Source organism: Dasypus novemcinctus, chromosome X (assembly GCF_030445035.2).
Source record: "Dasypus novemcinctus isolate mDasNov1 chromosome X, mDasNov1.1.hap2, whole genome shotgun sequence".
Classification (NCBI taxonomy): domain Eukaryota; kingdom Metazoa; phylum Chordata; class Mammalia; order Cingulata; family Dasypodidae; genus Dasypus; species Dasypus novemcinctus.
The window spans coordinates 58,650,091-58,674,641 of NC_080704.1; the positions used below are offsets into that span (position 1 = coordinate 58,650,091).

General features: G+C 42.5%; 1 protein-coding gene across 2 annotated transcripts in view; it reads right to left on the reverse strand.

Annotated features, from left to right (window-relative positions):
• SHROOM4 (shroom family member 4) overlaps positions 1–24,157 on the reverse strand; it is a 346,941-nt gene extending 322,784 nt beyond the window's left edge. For both annotated transcript variants that reach the window (XR_011647902.1, XM_058291632.2), the window contains exon 1: positions 23,892–24,157. Coding sequence is in view for 1 of the 2 variants with exons in the window: in XM_058291632.2 (XP_058147615.1) it covers positions 23,892–24,008 (117 nt within the window). In the remaining variant the exon portion in view is untranslated. The remainder of the gene's footprint in view (positions 1–23,891) is intronic.
• Between the last annotated feature and the right edge of the window lie 394 nt (positions 24,158–24,551).

Sequence of the window (24,551 nt, forward strand, 5' to 3'; positions counted from 1 at the left end):
GGGGAAGAGAGATACAGGTATACACGTGTCACAATTGCAACACTATCTAAAACAACAACTTCCCCCCGCTTTGCCCTAAAACCCCCCGTCTGTCTGCCCAAATGGGTCTGCAAGCACCTCCCTTCCCACAAACCCCCAATAGGCTGCCCAGGGCCCACGAACTCCCCAGTACTGCAGATGCTCACAAAAAAAAAAAAAAAAAAAATTAAGTAAAATAAATTTAAAAAAAAACAACAAAGAACAGAAACCCCTCCGCAGGCACAGCTCCGCCCGCCGCTGCCCGCCGCAGAGGCCTGGACCAGCTCTGCCCAGCTCCTTACGCCGCCGCGGCCTGGCCTGGCTCCGCCCGGCTCCGCTCGCTACAGCGGCCCAGCCAGCTCCCGCGTCCACCTCCCGCCGCCGCGGCCTGGACTGGCCCCACCCAGCTCCGTACGCCGCCGCGGCCTGACCCAGCTCCGCCTCGCTCCGCTCGCTACAGCGGCCCGGCCCAGCTCCGGCGTCCGCCTCTCGCCGCCGCGGCCTGCACCGGTCACGCCCGGCTCCGTACGCCGCCGTGGCCCAGCCCGGCTACGCCAGGCTCCGCTCGCTACAGCAGCCCAGGCCCGTCTCGGGCGTCTGCCGCCCGCCGCCGCGGCCTGAACCGGCCCCGCCCGGCTCCGCACGCCGCCGCGGCCCGGCTCGGCCCGGCTCGGCCCCGCCCGGCCCCGCTGGCCGCCAGCGCAGCCCGGCCCGGCTCCGGCGTCCACCGCTGCGGCCCGGCCTGGCTCAGCCCCACCGAGCGGGGCTAGATGCCTCGTCTCCGCCTACCCAAGGAGGGAATCCTCTACAGGTAGCTGGGATCTCCGTGTATATTTCACAGACGGATCCTCTCTGTTACCTTCCCTCCAAATCGATGTCCTGACACCTCCGGACCAGCAAAAATCCCGAAACAATCCAGTCCCAAAGAGTCTCCAACGCCGCCCAGCCGATTCCCTGCAGAAGACCCTAACAGGGATGTTCACTCAGCCGCCATCTTGCCCCCCGACCTCAAAAATTTCTTAAATAGAGCACAACATGCACAAACTATAAAAGAAAATATTAAATTAGACTAAATCAAATTTTTTTAAAAAAACTTATTTTTCAAAAGGCATTGTTAAGAAATGGAAAGGCAAGCCATAGCCTGGGAGAAAATATTTTCAAATTACATTTATTTTTCAAAGGACTTGTATCTAAAATATATATAAAGAATATGTACAACTCAGTATTAGAAGAAAAACAATAAAAATGGCTAAATTCTTTAAATCAACAAGTCACTAATAAAGAAATACAAATAGCAAATAAGCACATGGAAATATACTAAACATCCTAGTCATTAGAAAAATATTGATCAAGCAGTGGCTGGGACTGGGACTGCTCTTGCCCCAATGTTGAGTTAAGCGCCTTCAATGTATGATGGACAACTTAGATATGCTATGTAATTTTAATAAATGTTTTAGTCCTTAAAACTGCAATACCAATACACACCTACTAGAATGCCTAAAGTTTATGAGAATGACCATAACAAGTGCTGATGAGGATATGGAAGAATACAACTCTCTCAGACTACTGTTTTAAGATGTACAAAACTACTTTGGAAAACAATTTGGCAGTTTTTTTTTAATTACTCAGCCATTCCACCCTTAGACTACCCAAGAGAAATGAAAGTATATGTTTCCACAAACATTATAAATGAATGTTCATGGCAGCTTTATTTGTAAAAGACAAAAATCAGAAACCATCCAAATGTTCCACATGTAAGTAGGTAAACAATCTATAGTAAATTTATACAATGGATTATTCCTCAGCAATAAAAAAGGAATGAACTGTTGATACATACAACATAGATGAATATAAAAATAATCATGCTAGTGAAAGGCAAACGAAAAATACATACTGTATGATTCTATGGATATAAAATTCTAAAAAGTGCAAACTAATCTAAAATGATAGAAAGTCGCTCAGTGTTTGCCTGAGAGTTGTGTAAGTGAATTACAAAGGGGTGCTAACAAACTTTTGGGGGCGACAGATATGTTATTTCACTTGTGGAAATGGTTTCATGGGCACTGGTAAAACTCAACATATTGTATGCTTACAGTATATGCAGTGTATTATATATCAAATTATACTTCAATAAGGGTCTAAAATGTAAAATTAAATATTTCCTCAACACTGTAATGGATGTACTTATAAAACTGGGGACTGATTTCCCAAAAAGATAAAAATCAGTATCCTTATTTTGTAGTAAAATGTTATATAGTATGCACAAGCCATTCTAGAAGAGGAGACAAAATAAAACCACCAAACCTTTCTAATACAGAAGATTGTTAGTAAAATAAGGAATCATAAAAGCTGCACATTATTGTATGTAGCAGTAACTAGTGTCACTTTCCTGGAGAACAGATTTCAAGTCTTAGCTGAGAGAAGAGAAAGAAAAGGATTTACTAACTTTGACTTTCTTGGATGATAAAATTAAATCAGGGCTACCTGGTACTAAGTCTTTGAATAGTTAAAAACTATTCTTGAGGGTTTTTTGCCCTGGATGGTGCTTCAGAGGCAATCACCGGACATTGTATATCCTCACAGGGCCCACTGGATGGAATGGGGGAGAGTATGGGCCATGATGTGGACCATTGACTTTGGGGTGCAGAGGTGCCCAAAGATGTACTTGCCAAATGCAGTGGATGTGTCATGATGATGGGAAGGGGTGTTGCTGGGGGGGGAGAGGTGGGGTGGGGGTGGTGGGGTTGAATGGGACCTCATATATATATATTTTTAATGTAATATTATTACAAAGTCAATAAAAAAAAGACAAAAAAAACACAAAAAAACGCATTAAGGATGCCATAACCATTATTCAAGAGGGTAGAAGAATATTTAAAAATAAGACTTGTGGTTCCCATACGGCCCAGTAATAGTCACAACCAGTCTATGATTCTCTTAAAGAGTTTGATAAAATATGTGAGAGAAAAAGAAAAGGGGGCCCTGAGTAAGATATTCAGGGTGGGGGCTTGACAAAGACATTACGAGGCCAGAGTGAGAAATAAAGAGCACATTTTTACTTTGGGAAACCAAGTTAGAGACTCTTAGGTAGGTGGCTTGTACTCATGTAAAATACCAGCCAATCCATTAAAGATTTTTTTAAAGTACTTACCAGTGACTTATATTTAATACTTGGTGAACTGGAAAACTGCAATTGTAACTATTTAAATTTTTCTGACTTCTGAAATGTAATTAAATTGGTACACACAGGGAATTAGCCACAGTATCATGATCCTTTGAAGAACTACATGTTACCCATTGAATAAGCCTGTCTGTCTGGGTAGTAAATCACTTTCTTGTCTAACATGCTAGATAAGCATATCTCACTCAACCAAAGAGCTTGGCAAACTTCAGATGGAAATAATTTACTAAATACTAATGGGAAACCACAATCACTATATAAAGAAGGTAGAAAGGGAAAGGGAAAGGGAAATGGAATGGGGAAGGGAAATGGAAAGAGAAAGGGAAAGGGAAAGAGGAGGGCAGAAGAGGAAGAGAAGGAGAAGGAGGAGGAGGAAGAGGAAGAAGAAGGGAAGTAGTAATTCTGTAGGATTTGGCATTTTAAAGGTTTTTTTTTTTTAAACACACAAGACAAGGAACCTTTCTACTCCAAAGGAACCACCCCTACCCCCAACCACCAACAGGATCTCTCTCTTTCTCTAAGTCACTCACACAATAAAATTCAATCTCTGGACTGAGCGGTAAAGCACATATGTGTATGAAATTTTCTATCAATTTGTTAGAAGGGAAAAGGGAAAATAAGAAGTAATGCATTATTAAAGCAGTGAGATTGGGGATAGAGGCTATAATAAAATTTTTCTCTTTTTTTTTTTTTTGTTCTTCATCTGGCATCCAGTTTTTTAAAAAATCATCTCTCCCCCTCTTGCTCTCTCTTGCTCTCTCTCCCTCTCTCCCTCCCTCTCTCTAGTGAATTGTTTTAGCACAGGTTGCAAAATTTGAACCTTTTGTTTTCTGGCCCTTTCAGTAATGGTACCTGGAACAAATGTACAAACCGCAAGGCTAGGTTACAAATGGAATTGATTAGCTAAGAAAGAAACCAATTTCAGAAAGAGATTCATATAAACAAATTATGAAAAGTAATCTCAAATCTTGAAAAAAGCCTCCTATATCTGTCAGGTGCTCTATGGAATACATTTGGGGTGCAAACCCTGATCCAGTGGTTTATATCAATGGACTTTGCCTTCAAGATGCTGACATATCCCATGAAGGATATAAAACAAGTACTCAAACCTCATTAGAAAGAAAATGGTTAGCACTAGAAGAGAAGTGCAGATAGCTCTAATGATCCTGTGGAGGGAGAAGACCATTTTTGGTTTTGAGGAATGGAAGACAGCATAGAATAGGACCAGAAAAAAGTATAATGTGTGATGGGCCTCAAAGAATAGGTAGGATTTAGACAGGTATACACAGGCCTAGAAAAGTCTTGAGAGAATATCATGAGCAAATCACAGGACATGTTTGGGAAATATTGAGTTGTCATATTTGGGACTGACAGTGTATGACCATGATTAAGGGCAGTGACAAAGGGCATGGGTTCTTGATTAAAATCCTTATTGTACTATTTACTAGCTCTGTGACTCTGTGCAAATTACTTAGATTCCATGTGCCTCTTTTTCCTCCTCTGTAAAATGGTGAAGAGTAAGAGAAACATCTGGTTGCTGCATGGATTAAATGAGATAATTCATGTAAAAGCACTTAGAACAGTGTCTGATATCTAGTAAATGCTCAATAAATGCTAGCTTTTTTTTTTTTTTTTTTTTGAGGACGTGCAAAAGAAGCAGCCAGAATCTAAGGCTGGAAAGGAAAGTGGAGGCTATATTATGGATAACTTGGAATATTAGACATGAGGAGTTTGTACTCAAATCAAAGTAAAGAAGGTTTTGAATAATAATAGAGTGCCATAAAGACAGACCTACACCGACTGATGTCAGTTCGTGGTAGGAGATATATAACAACTCCAGCTACCTGACAATGTGAAGGGCTGCCTCATGAGACAGTGTTTCCTATCACTGGAAGGGTCGAAGCACAGCCTGGTCAACCAAATTCAAGGGTGTTATAAATGGTACTCAAGCATTCTTTGAGTACTGGTAAACTTGAATGGTCTCTAAGAATCCTTTCAATTCTAAGTTGTTTTAGGATAAATACTCTAGAAACAATATGGAAGAAAGTCTTAGATCCTAGAGTTATTGCTTGGATCACAGAATCAAAAAACATTCAAATGAAAGAGGGTAGTACGAGAGAGTGGTAATGGCAGGAAATGAGGACATACTGTTTAAGAAGATTGCTGGTCTAGAATTCCAGAGCTTGAAAGAACTTCAGAGCTCAACAAACCAGTTGAGCTTCCTCATTTTACAGATGGGGAAACTAGAATTCTCAGATAGGGGAAGTGATTTGTAGGATACATTAAAAAAAGAGTGAGCCTAGGCAGGGAAGCCAGCCAGGAATCCAGAAATCCAGACATAAAGTAATAAGGGCCTGGAAGAGGGAGGGAGTAGTAGGATTTGAAGAGAAGGCTATTTTGAAGGAAGAAAGGCTGACAGGACCTGGTAATTGACCAGATATAAAGGATGAATAAGCAGTGACTCCAATATTTCCATGCTAGCTGAGTGGGAGGCAGGAAGGCCAAGGACAGAACCCATTTGGCAAAGGGAATAAAACAAATTCTGTTTTAGACATATTGGGTTTGAGGTTGAAAAAAAAAAGAAAAGAAAAAAGAAATAGATACTGTCCATCAGACAGTTGAAGACAAAAGCCTAGAGCTCTAATGAAATGTTGAGACAAGAGATCTGGGAGTCATGAGAGCAAATCAAGCTCTTTCCTGAGGGAGGGAAGAAGGAAGGGACTGAGTGAGGGAGAAAGGGAGGGAAGGAAACAGAGAGAGAGAAAAAGAGAGTATGTGCAGAGGGCTGAGCTCTCAGCCTTGAGGAACACCCGCAGTATATTAACAAAGGACAATGGAGGAACAGTGAGAGGATGGATAAAGTCCTGTAACAGAAGCCATCCTGGCAGCAGGACTTTAGACGTCAGAATGGTACATTAGAAAAAATGCAGTAACTAGCAATATGAGGGACTGCTTAAATGATTGAATACAATACAGCTGTTTAAAAAATGAAGGAGGAGGGAAGCGGCTGTGGCTCAAGCAATTGAGCTCCTCCCGTTTACTATATGGAGGACCAGGGTTCCATCCCAGGACCTCCTTGTAAAAAAAGAAAAAAGGCACCCCAGGTCAGCGTGGTAAAGGGACACACAGAAAAGACAATTCAGCAACCAGATAAAATTAAAAAAAAAAATGGAGGAAGTCCTTTAGAGCCCTTTCTCTATTAGAGAAAGATGTCCAATATCTATATAAATGAAAAAGGCATGGTACATAAGAGTGTTCTTGTATGCTAATTTTTGTACAGAGAGCAAGAAAAAAATCTATAATCACATTTGCCTGTGTATGCATAGAGATACTCTGGAATGCTATATTTTTTAAAAATTAAGTATGTTGTATCATTGGGAGGGTATACAAAGAATGGTAACCATGGTTGCTTCTGGAAAATGGAAATTAGGTGGTTTAGGTACAGGGATAAAAGAAAGACTTGCACATTTGTATATTTTTAATTTTATAACATGAATATTTATTACCTACAACCAAAATAACTATTTAAACCAATAACTGTGCTATAAAGAAAGGAAGGAAGATTTGAAGGAATGTTGGGAGACCAGCACTCACAAAATTTTCTGGCAAAGAGGAGACAGGTGAGAAAAGTAGGTCTCTAGGGGCCTAGAAGGTCAAATTGGGGTTTTTGTTTATTGCTTCCCCTCCTCCCCATTTTAAAAGCAATAGGGGGACGAAGACGCACTCTACAATCAGATAAACCTGATTTTGAATACCAGCTCTGACACTGGCAGAATGAATTTTGGCAAGTCATTTAGCCCTCTGAGCCTCAAATCCTGCATCTGAGAATAGGGACACTACTACATACCTCTCGTGCATTATATCCTTTAGTCCTGAGAAGCTTGGGGAGCTGTATCTTGAACAAGCTTTTCAGGAAAGCCTGGAAATAGCTGGTTTGTGTGACCCACCTTTCTCCAATGCTATGATACACAGAATATGGCCACAGGAATAACTAACAACTTTGGTATTAGAAAGGGAGCATGAGGCACAAAAAGGGAGTCTTTGATACAGAATTCCAAGATCTAGTGGCTCAAACATAGGAGTAATTTCAGGCAAAGCTGGGTTTAAATCACAGCTCTACCACTTGCTGGCTGTTACTTTAAGAATGTCACTTTGCCTCTCTGAGCCTCATTTTTTCAAAAAAAAAAAGTAAAATAGGAGTACTATCATAAATATATGGTAATAATGAGAAGATTAGAGGTTATGCAAATAAAACTCCCAGAACAGATTGGACATTTAATTGGTGGTAATTTTGATCATCCCCAGCCAGAGTTAAGGCTCCCAAGCACACCAAAATAGCACTGCCAATTTTCTATTGTGCACTTCCATTGCCTTGCTCCTTCAAAACAGCCCTCAAAAAATAAAAGTACATCAGTTATCCCTTTGATTTTTCAAGCACCTATGAGGTCACCCAAAGAATTCCCTCCCACCCTTTGTAACTTTTAATTCATTCTCAAATGATTTACTGGCTGCCTAGCCTCTAAATAACCATGCTAGTATCCATGTCCTTCCTTGCTGAGTCTCTCTTCCTTTGATAACAACAGTGCCCCGATGGGGTCTACCACTGCCACACTCCAGGAGTATTCTTCTAAGACAAAATTTTCAACTTTGGAAGGACCTTAATGAAACTAGCAGTAACATTCTCTTGCTTCTTCCACCAATGCCTATAATAGCTGAATTATCTCCTCTCTAAGACTTTCTTAGATTGTTTGTACTCCTTTCTTACTATGTGATCATGATAAAGACAAGCATTTCCTGTGATCCCTTTTGAGGAGGGTTCCTAAATTCATTCCAGTGAGTCCACCTCTCCTACAGTAGTCTGGACAGGAACAAGCTTACAGAAGAGCCAACAGTGTGTCCTTTAAACGGCCACAATACTACCCCTGTGAGTTTTCAATCCATTCCTTTAAGTGTCTTGACATAACTTAATTGGTCAATGCAGATAGAGTCAGCCACCAGTGAGATTAGACCACATTAGGATAGAGGACAAAGCAGGTTCTTTTTGACCCTTCTCAGCATTCTCTGCTCTGAGAATAGTGAGAAAAGGAATGTCATGGTCAAGTAATGAGGACACTTAAGGCACTGGGTATAAATATCAGACAGTGAGTCACACCCAAAGCCAGTCAGAAAGAACAAATTAGGGCTTGCTTAAGTCATAGTGAACACACACACACCACAGTATGTTCACTTAAAGCTGTCTCCTTTCAGCTGAAGCAGTGAAACACTTAAGTCAGGCAGAAGACTTATGCTACACCTGAGCATGACATGAGTGTTATGGCTGGTTGTTTCAATAATCACACAGCAAAGCTTACCAACAGTAGGGGGAATGCTGTACTCATCAGCCATCAGATCGCAAGCCTAGGCAACAGTCAACTGTGGCAAAGCAAACTGCAGGCAGCTAAACAGATAACCACTCCTATGCCCCACTCCTACCATCTCATCTCATTCACTATTTCCCTCTTAGTGTTTCCTCTGCCCCCAGCTCACATGTGTGTCATTCAAAGCATACTCTCCTCTCCCCACCACCACTTACTAGGTTTAATACAAAGGCTGCAAAATGTAGCTAGCATACATAGATCTCTGAGTCATATCCTCTTTCTAATTCAGTGGTTGGGAGCAGAAAGGGGAAAGATGACCAATTATTGAGCACAAAATTTTTGCTTGACTCTTCCTACATATCCTCTCAATCAGCAAATCATTATGGAGAGTCTACTCTGTGCACCACTGTGCGAGGGATGATAAAGATGTAGGAGATGCAGCCATTGTCCTCCAGGATATTTTGCTGCAGGAAGATAGAATAAGGAAGTCAAAGTACCCAAAGATTGCTACTGGAAAATCAAAACATTGGGGAACTGATGTGGTTCAAGTGGTTGAGTGCCTGCTTCCCACATGGGAGGTCCCAGGTTTGGTCCCTAGTGCCTCCCTAAAACAACAACAACAAGCAAACAAACAAAAAACCAACTCAGGGAGCCAATGTGGCTCAGTGGTTGAGTGCTGGCTTTCCACATGTAAAGTCCCCAGTTCAATACCCTGCCCTGGTACCTCAAAAAGTAAATAAAGCTAGATTCCTATGAAAAAAAAAGAGCAAAACATTACAATCTGTAATAATGCCATTGAGACTTAGATATAGCTAAGGCTTGGATATCAGGCACAGTGGGGAAGAGCAGGTAAGAAAGGAGAAGGCCTTCTAAGTATGCAGTTTGAGGCCAGGTACTTGAAGGAACAGAAGGGTGGGAGACTTGGAAGCCAGAAAGCACCAGGTATGCTTTTCTACCAGAGAAGAACCCATTCTACCTAAAACATGGGTCCTGTAAAGAGTGCTAGAATGTAAGACTAGAGACAGATAGAAAAGTATTTTACCAGACTAAAGTAGTTTGGGTTCTATTCTGCAGGCAGCAGGGAGTCATTAAATAGTTTTAAGTGGTAGTGGGAAAGGGGATGATCAAAGAAGGGAGAAACAGTCCAGGAGAGAACTACAATAGTTAAGTTATTCCAGAAGGAAGCTTCTTCCTTAATATCCCAGCTCTTGCAAAATCCGACTTTAAAGCTGCCCTCTCCCATCTGAGCCCACTATCTCCAAGGTCATTAGCAGGTATCTCTGTTGAGTTCAGAGAGATTTCCAAGACGTTTCTTATTCTGAACGCAGCTCCTAATGCACTGAAGTTGAGTCAAGGAGTTATATATTTTTTGAAAAGCAGAAGGTCATCCAAATCTCCTGGATTAGATGAAGGGACGTAAGATACATCATTTCCACTTCTGCAATACCATGGGTTGGCTTGGCCCCTGGGGCCACTGGTCTTCTCTAAGGCCCTAACTGAGGAATAGAAGAGGAAAAGAGAAGAAAGAAGAAGGAGAGGAACTGCAAGCAAAGGGCGAAACCTGATAGCCAAGTGCTTTTCTGGGGCCTGTTCGAGATCATTGTCACTTACAGGCTCCCGACTAGAGTTTAGCCATAAATTAGGACTCCAACCTAGAACAGGGGATGGGAGCTGGGAGGGCCCCACCTGGGTTTTAGCAGTGGGAATTAACTCTCCCTGATTCTTAATGCTTTTGTTTTTTATTAGTGCCTGAAAGGGGAGAGGGATGTAACACGAACCCTAATGCAGCTGAGAAGGGCTAAGAGCCAAAACCATCCTTAAGCAGATACAGTGTGTGCGGGGCCTGGGCGAGTTTCAGAACACTGCACATTTCTCCAGACAAAAGCACAGGAAAACATGAAAATTACATATTTAACCCTTTACATCCAGAGGTGGAGGAGTACCCTTTTGTGTCCCAAGGTCTTGCACAGCAGAGAGAAGTTAGCAAGTTGGATCTTGTAATAGACAGGGCAGGCTTTTTCACAAAACAATGTATATATATAGCAACTAGATATTAAAATCATTTTCAAATATAAGTTACAAACTATTTCACCTTTCTAGAGAGAAGAGCTGAGTAAAGGAACCCTTGCTCTAGTAACCTTTTAGGAAGAAGTGAGTTTTGTCTCTGGGGGTAGGGAAGGAAGGGATTTAGACCAAGTTCCATAGTACAAGCATCTTTACAGCATTCTTAATTTCAGTTCCTCCCAATGTAGAAAAGCAGGTGATACTGCCCAAAAGTAGTAGGAGATCTAGAAAGTAAATCCAAGAAGGATGGGAGTAAGAATATACTAGTTATCAAATTGGAGGTCCATTTGTTTATAGTTAGCCTTCTCCTTAGGAATTTCACCTAAGCGTACAGGACAATGGTGCTAAGGTTTGGGTCAAAAACTCACTCCAAATTTGCAAAAGCCTCTGTTAATAATAAAACCTTTTTTCCCAACCAGATTTGCAGCAAATGAATTTATGAAGTAAATTACCATTTCCTCTTGATTTTCATATAGAAATCAGGTAAGTGCATGGTGAAGACAACACAGAAGGCAATGAGATCATGCAAGTTTAACAAAGTTCTTTTAAAAGTTCATATTTAAGAACCAAGGCCATTGTATAACTGATTAAGAGTGATGTTTACAGATTAATAATACTGCATTATGCAGACTGTATAAAACTGGTAACAACAAAATGCGACACAGACTTAAAACTCTAGTGGTTTAAAGTTTGTCTTACCAAGTCTCCACATTTTCTTCTTCATATAGAGAAAGCAATCCCTAAACTTCTGGGGAAGTCAACTGATCTTCAACACCATCAAACCATTTTAACATTTCAAAGTTTACAACTGAAGTTTGGCTTTTTAAGAGAGTCTTCTCCCTAGTTCCTGTTTGTTTGAATTTCCCAACACTTGAAAGTACTAAATTATACAAAATTTCAGTCAGTAACACCTCAGTTGACTAGGCATCCCTCAGATTGGATGGAACAGCAAAACAAAACTATGGCCTGAAAGGCCCATGAAATAACAATGCAGGTCTATTCCAATATCTCCTGGGACAGGGGATTGGCAATTCACTAATTTCCACTACAATCTGCAAATTAGTAATTTGTCTGTGTTGGCCATTATGTTCCTAAAATAATGATTTGTTGTTTCAACTGATCTGTGGCCTTAAATAAATAAACCCTTCTTCCCCCACCCAAATGCCAAACTGCCTATGAATCATCTTAACATAGTTGTCCTATAGATAGCTAAGTCTCAAAACATTCCAAACTGAACTTAAAACTGGTTTCCCTCCCAACCCCCATCACCACTCAAAGCTTTCCAGACTGACTGGATTCCAGAAATATCGGCTTCATCTCTGACTCCCACTCCTTCATCTCTCCAGATCCAAATGGTATGTATTACCACTAACCTCGGGCAACTTGCTGATGTATAACAACAGTCAGCACATTGCCAAGGTGACTGATCCTGGATTTGTTCCTTCAAAATGCCCCTTCCTATCTATTGTTCAGTTCTGGTCTTTCCTGGTGGATGTTTTAGTACTGTGCTAGGTGCTTTAATTTTAGTACATTAATGCTAATCCTCCAAAACAACAAAATGGCTACCTATTTCCAACCTGCATCAATTCTATAGCCCAGTTTTCTGAGTTCTTAAGAATACCCAGCAGGAGCTGCCCTGGATGGCGTCTCGGGGGTAATCACCGGACATCGTGGATCCTCACAGGGCCCACTGGATGGAATGGAGGAGAGTATGGGCCATGATGTGGACCATTGTCTATGAGGTGCAGAGGTGCCCAAAGATGTACTTACCAAATCCAATGGATGTGTCATGATGATGGGAACGAGTGTTGTTGAGGGGGGAGGGGGGGGTGGGGGGGTGGGGTTGAATGGGACCTCACATATATATTTTTAATGTAATATTATTACAAAGTCAATAAAAAATAAATTAAAAAAAAAAAAAAAAAAAGAATACCCAGCAGAAGCAGATGTAGCTCAGTTGATTGAATGCCTGCTTCCTACGTAGGAGGTCCCAGGTTAAATTCTCAGTACCTCCTTAAAAAAATCATATAAAAAGAATACCCAGCTCAAATCTTTTCACCTTTTTCTATCCTATTACTCTGTAACAACCAAGTGGACCACCATTGCCTCAATCATGTATCCAGCCAGCCACACACAATGTGACATTGGTCAAGTTACTTAACCTCTCTATGCCTCAGTTTCCAAATATGCAAAACTAGTTCCTGGCCCAAAGTAAGCACTTCAGAAATAAAAGCAACACTTATGGAGTTTTTTTCTGGGTTTCACAGGCCATAGGAAGAATAATTCAACTCCTAGAACTGGCACTCAATAAATTTTATGAATTACTTAATAAGTGAGTAAAAAAATGAATGAACACTGCATGCTCTGACCTTGGGGAGCTTATATTGTTAGTCAGCTCACTGTGGAGTGAACAGTCTCCAGACTCCTGTCTGTGTCTTTAGGATATGCAGTATTTTCATTAACTGGAATGAACACTTTACTTTGGCCCCAACCTGCCTATATCCTATATATCTTTCAAGGCCTAGCTTTTCCACAAAGCAACCTGACTGCATTAGCCCACAATGAAATCTCTTCCCACTGAATGACTGTTGTTGTGTTAGAACCTATACCATGGTTTCAACACTTAAAGCTTTCTGTTTCCTGGGCTTGCAGTAGTACCTTTCTTCAACAAAACTGTAACCTCTTTCAGAATCTAAGGACCAGGTCTTCTACAGTGGCTGCTTTTTGTATTCTCTAGTTTAGTGTTAGGCATTTTACAAAATATTCAACTAATATGTGTTGACTGGTTGACAGATTGGTCAGAGGCTTAACTGAGAGCTGTTAGGACAATCAAACAAGATTTGGCATAGACTTGCGTGCTGGCTTTTCGGATATTAGCCAAAAGATCATGCCTGGTCTTCCAACTTCCAGCAGAATCAGACGTCAACATTAAAGGTAACCTGCCATTTCATATGATGACCAAATTCTCTCAGGTGTTGGAATGATTTTGGTAACTTTAAACAGTTAATACTTAAAGTTCAAAATTCTCGTAAGAAAATTTCTGTCTAATGGAACACTTATTATTTCTTTCTAAAATCACATAAACATCTAGTACAAATATGAGATATAGGATAAAATGAATCTCCCTACCTACTGGAAAAACAGTACAAGTTTTATTATTTCGTTTTGAAAATGATGAAAGTGATACACAGAGAGGAAAATGACTTGCCCAAGGTTACACAAATAATGACTAGCAAAGCTAAGGCTAAACTTCAGGTCTTTTAAAATCCACTTACCCTGATTTGAAATTTAGAACAAAACTAAACAAAAACCTTTCTTTGAACTTGATCTCTGAGGGACAAGTATTGGTAGTATTACCAGTTTCTATACTAAATTACATTTCTTTCTCTCTCCGTCTCTCTCATATTCTTATTTAGTGCCCTTTTCTTTTTTCTTCCTCTCTTTCACTTATATAAACATGGTATTGTTGAAAATGCCTGAGATTTGGAGTAAGACAGAAGTAAATTTGAATGCCATCTCTTCACTTAATGTGTGGCTTAGAGTCTATCACTTAAACTCTCCTGAGTCTCATGCCGCCTCATCTACACAATGGAGAAATTTATATTTACCTCAGAAGATTACTACCATAAAGATGCCTAGAAGCTCATCTTTAAAAGCTGTTTGCCCCCCCCCCCCACTTCTTAACCCACCATCTCTAAGCCTTGGTCAACTTTTGTATTCAAGAGGTTGCTGGAATCCAATGTACATTATATTGCCTCCACCCAGTAGAGGAACATCTACACAAGGGGAGTAAGGTCCTTGTCTGGTCTACTTTTCAGTCTGTTGTCTTGATCCTCCTTGATTGTGAATTTAAATTGCTATAATGCCCCAAACTCTCAGTCAAGGCCTCTAAAGAATGTGAAAGTCAAGACCTGACACTTACTCATCTCCTGAGTCTCCAAGATGTCGTCATTTGCCAACTTAGTAAAAAATAAGATGCCACAAAAACATGCCTATATGTAGATGTTTTCAGGGGGCTTTTATTACCTTAAACAATCACAAAAGGAGATGGAAAACAGTAAGGCAGCCCAACAAAGACAAGGCTTTAGCTTGTCTTCTTTTCATAAGAAAAGTTGGGACTGCAGTTATGAGACTCTAACCCCTTTCTAGAATAACTTGTTAAGCCACCTTTACTTTAAGCTCTACTCCATCTCATCCCCAACCCCCTACTCAAAAGAAAAATCAATTTCTGATGGACCATGAAAGCCAGATAGGAGAACCATTCAAAACTGTCCTGCCAGAGGCTCAGGAAGAGAGATGAACATACAGCTGCAAATCTGCTGAGTGGCATAAGGGTGGGGGTGAGAACCACAAAAGGGACTGTCCATCATTGGGCTTAACCCTTGATCCTGTCAAAATTAGTCCCACCTCCCACATTCCTCACAGATGTAACATTAAAAGACTTGTGTGAAAGTTAACAGACCATGCAGCATGCAGTCCCTGAGAACATACACTTCTAGAAAAGCAGGCACTTCTAGAAAGATAGAAAGTACTAGTGTGCAGAAAAGCAATGCACTGTAAAAACTGCCTGCCATCAGCCATCCTTCACACTTCAACAGCCTAGACCATGCAAAAACCCTAGAGCCCTTAGTACCCCTTTAATAAAGCAAAAGATTGCTATTGGGAGAGTCTGAGAAGAAATAGGAAGATACAGAGAAGTGAAGTAACAAGCCAAGATTACTCTGCACATTGATAAGAAAGTATAAGGTATGTGACAATGGTCCTATCCTCCAGAGGATAGAAAGAAATAGGTGAGAGAGAGAAAAAAAATCACCCAGATTTTGTTATCGATTTGCTGAGTGTCTTCAAACAATAACAATCTTAATCTCTGGGAGTTTCTCTCACCCCCAACTGGATGCATGGCTGAGCCAAGAGGGACAAGGCTGGTACAGCAGACTAAAAATGCCCACAGTGATCAAAGAAGGAAAAAAAAGTTGGGTTTTGGACAGAGGGCAGGATAGCCAATGAATGAACAAAGATTCAATGACAGCTGAATGTGACAGTGCAAAATGTAGGCCTCAAGCAACTGACGCTGGTGGAAGGGGGCTGGGAACCAAAGACTGGACTTGAAAGCACAGTCTGAATGCATGGAAAATATGTTTCTGATGCTATGGGGCAGTGCGGGCTCTGTGACGTGGTATAGTCACAAACTCACACTGAAAGAGGTAGGATGGGGGTGAAGTAAAAGGCAGAGGGATTAGGACTCATTTTGAGAAACCAAGTCCTTACAACTCCAATGCCCAGATAGGATGGTCATGTGTCCAGGTAAATATGCCAGTGTGATGTGAGGAAGAATGGGTCATCTCCTGCAAAGCTAATGCATAAGACAATCTTCTCACTTGGTCTATTTACACTGGATGGGGCAAAAGGGTATAAGGAGTTACATCCATTATCCCATCCTAGTCCCTGGAGCACAATCTTAAGCCAGGAAACATACTATATCAACTCAATTATTAGTGACTTAACTGAAATATGTCAGAAGGGAGTATTTCATGGGGTGAGGCATCAGAAGAGAAAATATTGGCTCCATAAAAGGTGAGTGAAAGTGATCTAGGTACCAACATAACCAATATAAAATTGTCATCACTTGCCGCTGTTTACAAGACTATGCTCAGGTAAACTTGGAGATTAGTTTCAGAGAAATTCTGCATGACTTGCTATGCACATGTGCACCTGCACACACATGAATATTAGCATCAAGGATATGAGCACCTCAGGCACTGATGGGAGTAGAAATCCCAATTCACCCAGGGCTACTTAACAGAGCACTTCTTGTCCCTAACTTATGAATGGGTTCCTTCCAAAGAATTCCTTCTGTAAATGAGTAGCTTTGAGCTGTAAATCAAAAACTTTCTTAACCTTTTTTGTTCCACAGACCCCTTTCCCAGTCAAGTGAAAACCATGGGCCCCTTCCTAAGTCCACAATATACTGTGTATTATTTAATAAATACCTCACACCTGCACCAACATGTCCCAACAAGAACAATGTTTTTTTGAATTTCAATTCAAGCTCACTGACCCCCTTGTTAAGAACCCCTGCTATAGGTAGAAGATTATAAATGGTGGTTAGGTTCTGTGATTGTGATATGATCAGTTACACACACTATGGGTTAAATAGGCCTCTCTAGAACTACTATGAATAGCACTGTGTCCATGGGAACACGGGAACATGTTTCATTAAGTAATAATGAGAATTAAGCTCCACTCCAATTCACTCTCTGATCAGGGCTCATGTAGTAAGGAAAAGTATTTTTCTAGCTCAGGTGACAAACTGGTGGGTATGGGGGCATGGAGGAATAAGGCTATGAGTGCAAGACCTCTTGTGGATACCCCAGGTAGAGAACGAAGACCCCAGGATGCAAGGATAATAGCAACAGCACTGGCTTTTGCAACCAGTCTTGGTGGCGGTGTTCAGGAAGGCAGAGACCCAAAAAGGGATAAGGGTAGAGACTGCTGACCCTATATTCTTACTTAGCATCTCTCTGTAAGTTAGAGACTGTTTGTGTCACATATGGTTAACATCTTCAATCTTGGAGACACTTATTTTTATTAGAAGAGAAAAATTATGTTCAGAGAGGTTATTCCTACAAATTCCAAGCCATGAGTTGTTTTAAAAAATAATTTGTTATCACATGTGTTTGTACTGCATTCGTTCTTGTGGCTGAGTAGTAGTCCATTGTATGTATATACCACATTTTATTTATCCATTCATCTGTTGTTAGGCATTTGGGTTGATTCCAACTTTTGGCAATAGTGTATAGTGCTGCTATGAACATTGGTGTGCATATATCAGTTTGTGTCCTTGTTTTCAGTTCTACTGGGTATATGCCCAGCAGTAGAATTGCTGGGTCATATGGCAAATCTATAGCTAGTTTTTTGAGAAACCGCCAAACTGTCCTCCAGAATGGCTGCAGGGACTTTTGCTGGACATTGTAGGTCCTGCCATGGCCCACTGGGTGGACTGGGTGAGAGTGTAAGCTACAATGTAAACCACTATCCTTGTGGTGCAGCAATGCTCCAAAATGTATTCAACAGGTGCAGTGAATGTGTCGCAATGATGAGGGGGGTTGTTGATGTGGGAGGAGTGGGGTGAGGGGGGCGGGGACTATGTGGGGATCTCGTATTTTCTAAACATAACATTAAAAAATAATAATAAATAAAAATTTTTAAAAAAAGATACTACAAGAAAAGAAAAAAAGATAATTTGAAGCTATGGAGTTCTGACTTTGGCACATCATTAAATGCTCCTTCCTTCTTCTTTTATACAAATTCCATCTCTGCAAACTAAAAACCCCTTTATATAAATACATCACATCCTCAAAGTCAGGGCTTATGTCTTTTCTCTCATGTCCCTGGAACACCTTGCCTAAAAGGCTGACCTGGGCTAGAAGCAGGAACAGTTCCAAATAAATTAATAGAAAATGAAATGCTCCCTACAAATTCTATAATGCGGTTGACCCAGATGTCTACACAGACACCTTGGGAAGACATGCTTTAGCAGCAGCACAGGTACTTCCACTAAGAGGCTTTTATTTGACATAAGACCTTGGTATGGTATGGCCACATTTAAATTGTCAAAGAGGAGCCTGGATACCAGATCCCATGAAGAACAGCTGAAAGGGCTAGGGCAGTTTAGCCTAGAAAAAAAAGGAGACAGGGGAACAGAGTCTTTGTCATCAGACCTCCCAGAGGCTATCTAGGCCAGAGAAAGCACCCTTGTTTTGTGTGGTCTCAGAAGGTATAGTTATAGCTATTGATGGAAGGAACAGGGAGAATGATTTCAGATCAATGTCAGAAAAAGCTTTCCAAGAATAAAATGAGCCAACTTAGAACGAAATGCTCTTCCCCATGTCAACAGAACAAGCTCAGAGATATAGTACAGGAGATTCATGTATTGGTTAAAATTAAGACTAGGTGATTTCCAAAAGGTCCTCACTACTCTCAGATTCTGTGATTCTAGGTTTCTTCCAAGAACAGCAACAGGCTAGCCCCAAGCTGAGTCTGCCCTTTGGTGTTTGGGCCTTGGGGTGGGGGGAGGGAAAGCAGTGAGAGCAGCCCTTCACATAATATCTGCTACTCTTAACTCTTCTCAAATGGGTCAGCCTTTCCCCTACTCTCATTCTGAAGAAGTCTAACAATAAAGACCCTCATGTTCTCTCTAGATAATCACTCCATAACCACCAATCTCAAGTTTAAGTCTCTCTTTTCTCTTTAAAGAAGTTCCTGGAATGCGGTTGTAAGGGGTGAAACAAGGAGACAAATTATTTTAATTTCTTAAGGGACAATGTCCAAGTGTCTTCTAGCTGTAGGTGAATCATTTTCTTTGTCTGAGGTTTTGGAGAGGGAAAACCCTCTAACAAGCTTAGCCTTTTTCACCTCAGGGAGCGTACATGTGGGTCTAAATAGGATGTCAGGTGTTATGACAGTCCAGCAAGGTCAAAAGTAGAATGTACCTTCTTGCTCCACCTCTCTCATTGTAACTTGCACCTCTCTAGATGGACTCCTACCGCACACCCTCAAATGTCCTCTACTTTATGGGAGAAAGCAGCAAGTTGGGGAACACTGGCAGTAGATACCTTTCTTGGATCTAGAGGCAGAGATGAGGAGGGGGTTCATGTAAGTGACCGGGCTGTACTAAGTTCCCAAGAAGTACACCCCACGACGATCCCTTTGTGAGTGCTAGGCCCTGGTGTAAGGGTGGACTTGGCTTGTAATATACCTAGGATGGTTCATAAGAAACTGTCGTTTTTTACATAAATATTTCTGGATTCAATAAGAACTCAAAATTCCCGCCAAATGTACTGCCAGTTGCAAGATCACCTCAGTCTGACTTTATCCAGACACTCTTGGGATCTCAACTAACTCTTTGTCTCCTTCTTCTAGAAATAGGTAATAGTGAGGATGAGGGAGGGGCTAAAAATAACTTAAAGAGCATGTGAAGGTTAGATTAGTATCACCATCCTCCTATGCTAAGGACAGCAAACAGTATTGGAGATTGCCCAATTCATTCTCACATTATCTTTGATACCTACCCCCATTTTGTAAATTGGTACTTGGGTCTAGAGAGGGTGAAATGGCATAACGACAAACACAGAACAGGTCCATTAAATGAAGGAAGTGAAGTGCCTTTCTCCTCAACTATCACTGCACCCCACCCTACTTTGTCCCAGGGCAATAACTATTTCTCTCATTGGGCTGGATAGAAACGCCCACCAAAAATGGGCTAGGAAAAAGGCAAAAATGTAGAGTAAAGCTGTCTTCTGCCCTTCCCTGTCCTCCTCTCCAATTTTCCTCCTACTTCTCCTCTTCCTGCATCCCCATACTGATCTCCACCCTTTCTTTTCTCCACCCTCTTTCAATCTCAGGGCATAGTTCCAAGAACTCAAAATGGGTGTGGGAAACTTACATTACAGTTCAACAAGTCTGTCTGATGCCTCTAAAAGGCCATTTGATACAAAATCACTGGTACTAGACTACTGGGAAGGTCACCCAAACCCAAAGAGGATATCTTCCAACACTGGAAGTCAATTTCATATGTAACTGTCTACGCTATAGAAGGGAACCCCTAGGTAGCAGAAAAGCCAAATCTGATTGGGAGAGTATTCCCATTTCATCCTGATGGAGTCCCAGGGCCAATGAGGTAGTACAAGACTCTAGATAAAGGAATTAATAATGCCAAGGTCATAGGCCCAATTCCTTCATGGGTCATGATCTTGTTCTCATGATCTCACTAGGAACACCACAATATATGGGAAATCATAAACCATCCTTTAACATTTGAATAATCAAGAAGTTGGTTTTTTTTAATACTTCTTTCTTGGTCACTTGATTGTCAGGAAGAAACTGTACTAGTCCCCAGAAATTGGGACATTCGGGGAAATCACAGGAGCCAGGAGGAATTGATGATTCCCTCAACCTGGTCCTTTTCCTGGTTCAGAGATCCTCCCTTGGCAAATATGAGCTAGATACTTATACTCCATGCATTCTTCTCCCATCATCACCTTTTCATAAGTTTCCCATTCCCCAGATATCTCCATATGTTCCACTAGAAATCTCCAAGCATGCATGCCACACCATCCAAGACCCAAATCACATCTGTTTCTTCCCCATAACATCAAAGGAGGCTCTCCAACATTTTCCCACCATGGTTCTTGCACCTTACATCTGTCTCTATGGCTGATCTGAGATAATCACAAATCATTTAGGGTTAAAAAAAAATAGTCCTTGCCTTCTCCCTGACCCCAGATTTCATCAGCGGACCCAGAACCATTCCTCACCTACTGTGGAACCACAGGCTGGCAAGAGAAAGATCATTGGGATGGGGAGCTGCCAAGATGAATATATCCCTGAAAGTTATTGCCCCATGTTCCTTCACAAACTGCAGTACTACCAGAATAAACAAGAAACTTTCTGAGTAGTAGAAAATACAATGGACTTGGAGTCTACCACTGACTCGCCATATGATAAGACCTAGGCAAGCCAGTGGATGCATCACAGCTTCAGCTTGTCATCAATTTCTCTACAACCTTTCTGACTATCTTACAGGGTGGTTATAAGAAGCTAATAAAATAAGAGGTGTGAAAGCAAAGTGTAAACAGTAATACTGTATGCAAATGAAGCAAAGGATCATCCTCCTCAGTTCACAACCTTTCTGGGGAGAAAAGGGTCAGAAACTAGCATAAAGAATTTGTTACTAAGCTGCCATAGTCTCATTTAAAGACCACCCAGCTGAACCTCATTTTACCCGTGGGGACACTTAGGCCCAAGAGAGGGCAAGTGATGTAGAGAGGGCAGAATTGCAAAAACAATGAGCGGCAGAGGAAGAATTAGAACCCAAATTTTCAATCTGCCAAACCAGGTCTCTTTCTACTCCCTTCCACCCCATCCCTGCCAACGTGTGTAGATTGAGACAGCTTTTTTTAAAAAAAGTTGTATTGTACTGAAGCATAAAAGGAAAAATGAACCAAAGCAGAAAAATGAAAGGGGTGTTAATGAAATAAGCAAAAAAGTGTCTTGGCAGAAAATAAAAAAATATGGACAACCACTGAGCTAAAAAAAATACTATGGCCCCTTTATATACTGTTGGAACTAAACAGGCTATAGCTGATTTTTACTTTGAGACTATTCGGGAGGGATGAGAGAAGTTATTTAACCCCCTGCATAACCAAATACATGTAATAATGAACCTTCTTATAATAGCGGTCAACAGTACATACAGTGGAAAGGGAATCATTAAATGGCATCATGCTTCTCAACACACAAGGTGCTTCCCAACAGCTTGACCAAATAAACCTTTATCTACCCTCAAATAATTCCCCAGCCAGACCACAAATTACTGGCTGCCCCATACTTAGTAACACCCCCTGCCATGATCATGCTGGCTGACAAAATAATCCAAGACCACAACAGCAAGCACTCTCTGGGATATCTTTCAGGATGGATCAGCACTGGGAAGAGGTGAAAAATGACCTCCCCAAAGCAGGATGGCTATGCATACTGTGGAAATTTTATGGACAGTCATAGGAGAAAAAGAAAGGGCCAGACCACAGAGGGCTACATATCCCTGTGTGACCTTGCCGGAAAGAGAGGACAGAGGAGTTTGATTTGAATAAATTCTTGAAAGCCAGGATTCTTCTCCCCAAAGGGGTTGCTTTTGATTTTGGTTTTTTTGTTTTTTTCTGTTTTAATTTCTAGGTAAACACTGGAGGGAGAGTGCCTTAGGAGAGGGTGAGGATCCAGGTGGATGACAAAGATGTCTCAAGCTGGTTAGAAACACATAGAAGAATGGAGGAAGGAAATGATGGATGAAGATTTGAGCTAGTTATCGTTGTTTGGGAAGGAAGGATTGATAGCCGAGGTTTTCCCCGTTAATTCCAATAACGTTGCCTCAGGATACCTTAGACTGCTCAAGCTGATTGGTAAAGCCCATTGCATTGCCACACTAAGGTTGCTAAGAGTGTGGGCCCAAAGGTCTGAAGGACCCCTACATGTTTGCCAGCATCTGAAGGACCCCTACATGTTTGCCAGCATCTGAAATGCATAGAGAAAACAGCCCAGGGTACTGTGGGCACAGGGCTGACCCCCTGCTGAGATGTGACCAAAGTTTAAAGAGCCAAACAATTTTAAAAAGAAAAAGGGAAAAAAAAATAGCATTTGTTCCCAGCTGAGAAGCCACATCTCTCTATTTCCAGCCCAAACCCACAGCTAACAACCTCAAATGCAATTTGAGCTGGTTGGAGGGGGAGAGCTTTTCAGATTTTAGCTTTTAAGGTAAACAAAAACAAATTAGGATAAAGTTCATGAGGTTCACTCACTTGACAATCTAGTGCCTAAAGGTGAGTCGTCCTACAAGTCTCTCTTCCCAAAAAACAACCCTAGGGGCACCCAGTCACCCATCCCCACCCTTACCCAGACAGCATGCTTTGGGAGTTTCTGAGCACTCCTGAGAGCTACTCTCCCCAGTCCCCATGGCAACTTTGCTTCCAGCAGATCACAGCCTCCTAAAATAAACAAACCGTGGCGGCCGTGGCTGCTGCGAGGCGGCAGCTTCAGTACAGCTGCACTCAATGGCGCAAAAGTTTCCCCCACGCTTCTGATGTGCAGGAAATCTTGCTGGCGCTAGGGCAGGACTCCGGAGCGAGGGAGCCAAACCAACAGCAACAACGCCCGATGGGGTGAATGGATATGCGCGCGTCCGGCCGTGGGAAGTGAGGCTGACGAAAGCCACCAACGCCTTCTCAATCTCCGTTCCCACACCCGACCCTCGACCTGCAACCTGCCTGGGTGGGACAGTCCGCCGGCCGGTGGAGAAGCCAGTGCTGCCAAGCCGCGTCTGCCTGTCCCTTAAGCCTCTCAATGTCCCACAGGGGCGCGGGGGCCTCCAAGGAGGAATTCCCCACAGCCGCCACTTCCTCCAGTACAAACGAAGAACTGCCGCCCCCTGAATGGGGAGCAAAGGTTGTCCCAGAGACCTCCCGAATGTGTCTGCGCGAAGGGATCTAGCCCAGGCAAGCAGCGCTCTCATTCCGTGTTCCAGCCCCCCTTAAGGGGGTGTCTGAGCCTAGGCTGGTGGCAAGACCCTGCCACACTGATCGTGCCCCTCCGGAGGCCGTTCACCCACAGCTCAGGACAAGTCTCAAAAGTCGGTCTGAGAGCCCTCTCCGGAGACTGCCTGTGTGCCCGCTTGCTCATTCAAAGTCGGGCGCCTCCAAGACAGAGCCTCCAGCTCTTACCTTAGACACTGTGAGTGGCTCGCAGTGTTCCAGACCCCCCTTGAGGGTGAAACCCCAGGGCGCCCCTCCTTGCAGCTGCACAGGGATATACTGGAAGGACCCAGGCCGGTTCTCCATCCTGGGTTCGGCTCCAGCGGCGCGGGTCTCTGTTTTCGCGGGGGCTAAGTTGCCTCCGCCCCCAGCAGCTCAGCCACCATCGTCCTCCAGCGCTACGCCACCCCGCACCACCCTGCTCCGCCTACTCTCGCGGCTGGAGAAGCTCCGGCAGCGGGCGAGCGCAAGGAGGAAATGACACGGAGTTGGAGAAAGGGGGAGAGAGGGGGGAAAGGAGAAGGGAAAAAAAAGTAAAGAAAAGAAAGGAGAGGCGGAGGGATAGCGCAAAATGGACGAGAAAACGGAGTAACCGTTAGGGGCAGTCACCGGGACTTCGCCTATAGGATCGCTGGGGAGTGGGAGCGAGGGGAGGCCTCATATCAATTGTTACATTGTTTCATTCAAGCAGGCCCCTTCTTTGGTCCTCCTCCTTACTGCCTGGTTCCCCGCCCCTCCAGTCAGCAGAGGCGAAGGGAGGTGAAAGTCTTTAGTGTGGATGGCCCGCGTGGCCCAGTGGGCTGAAATCCTGGTTTCCTGATTAGCGCGTTCATGTTTCTCTGACTGCCT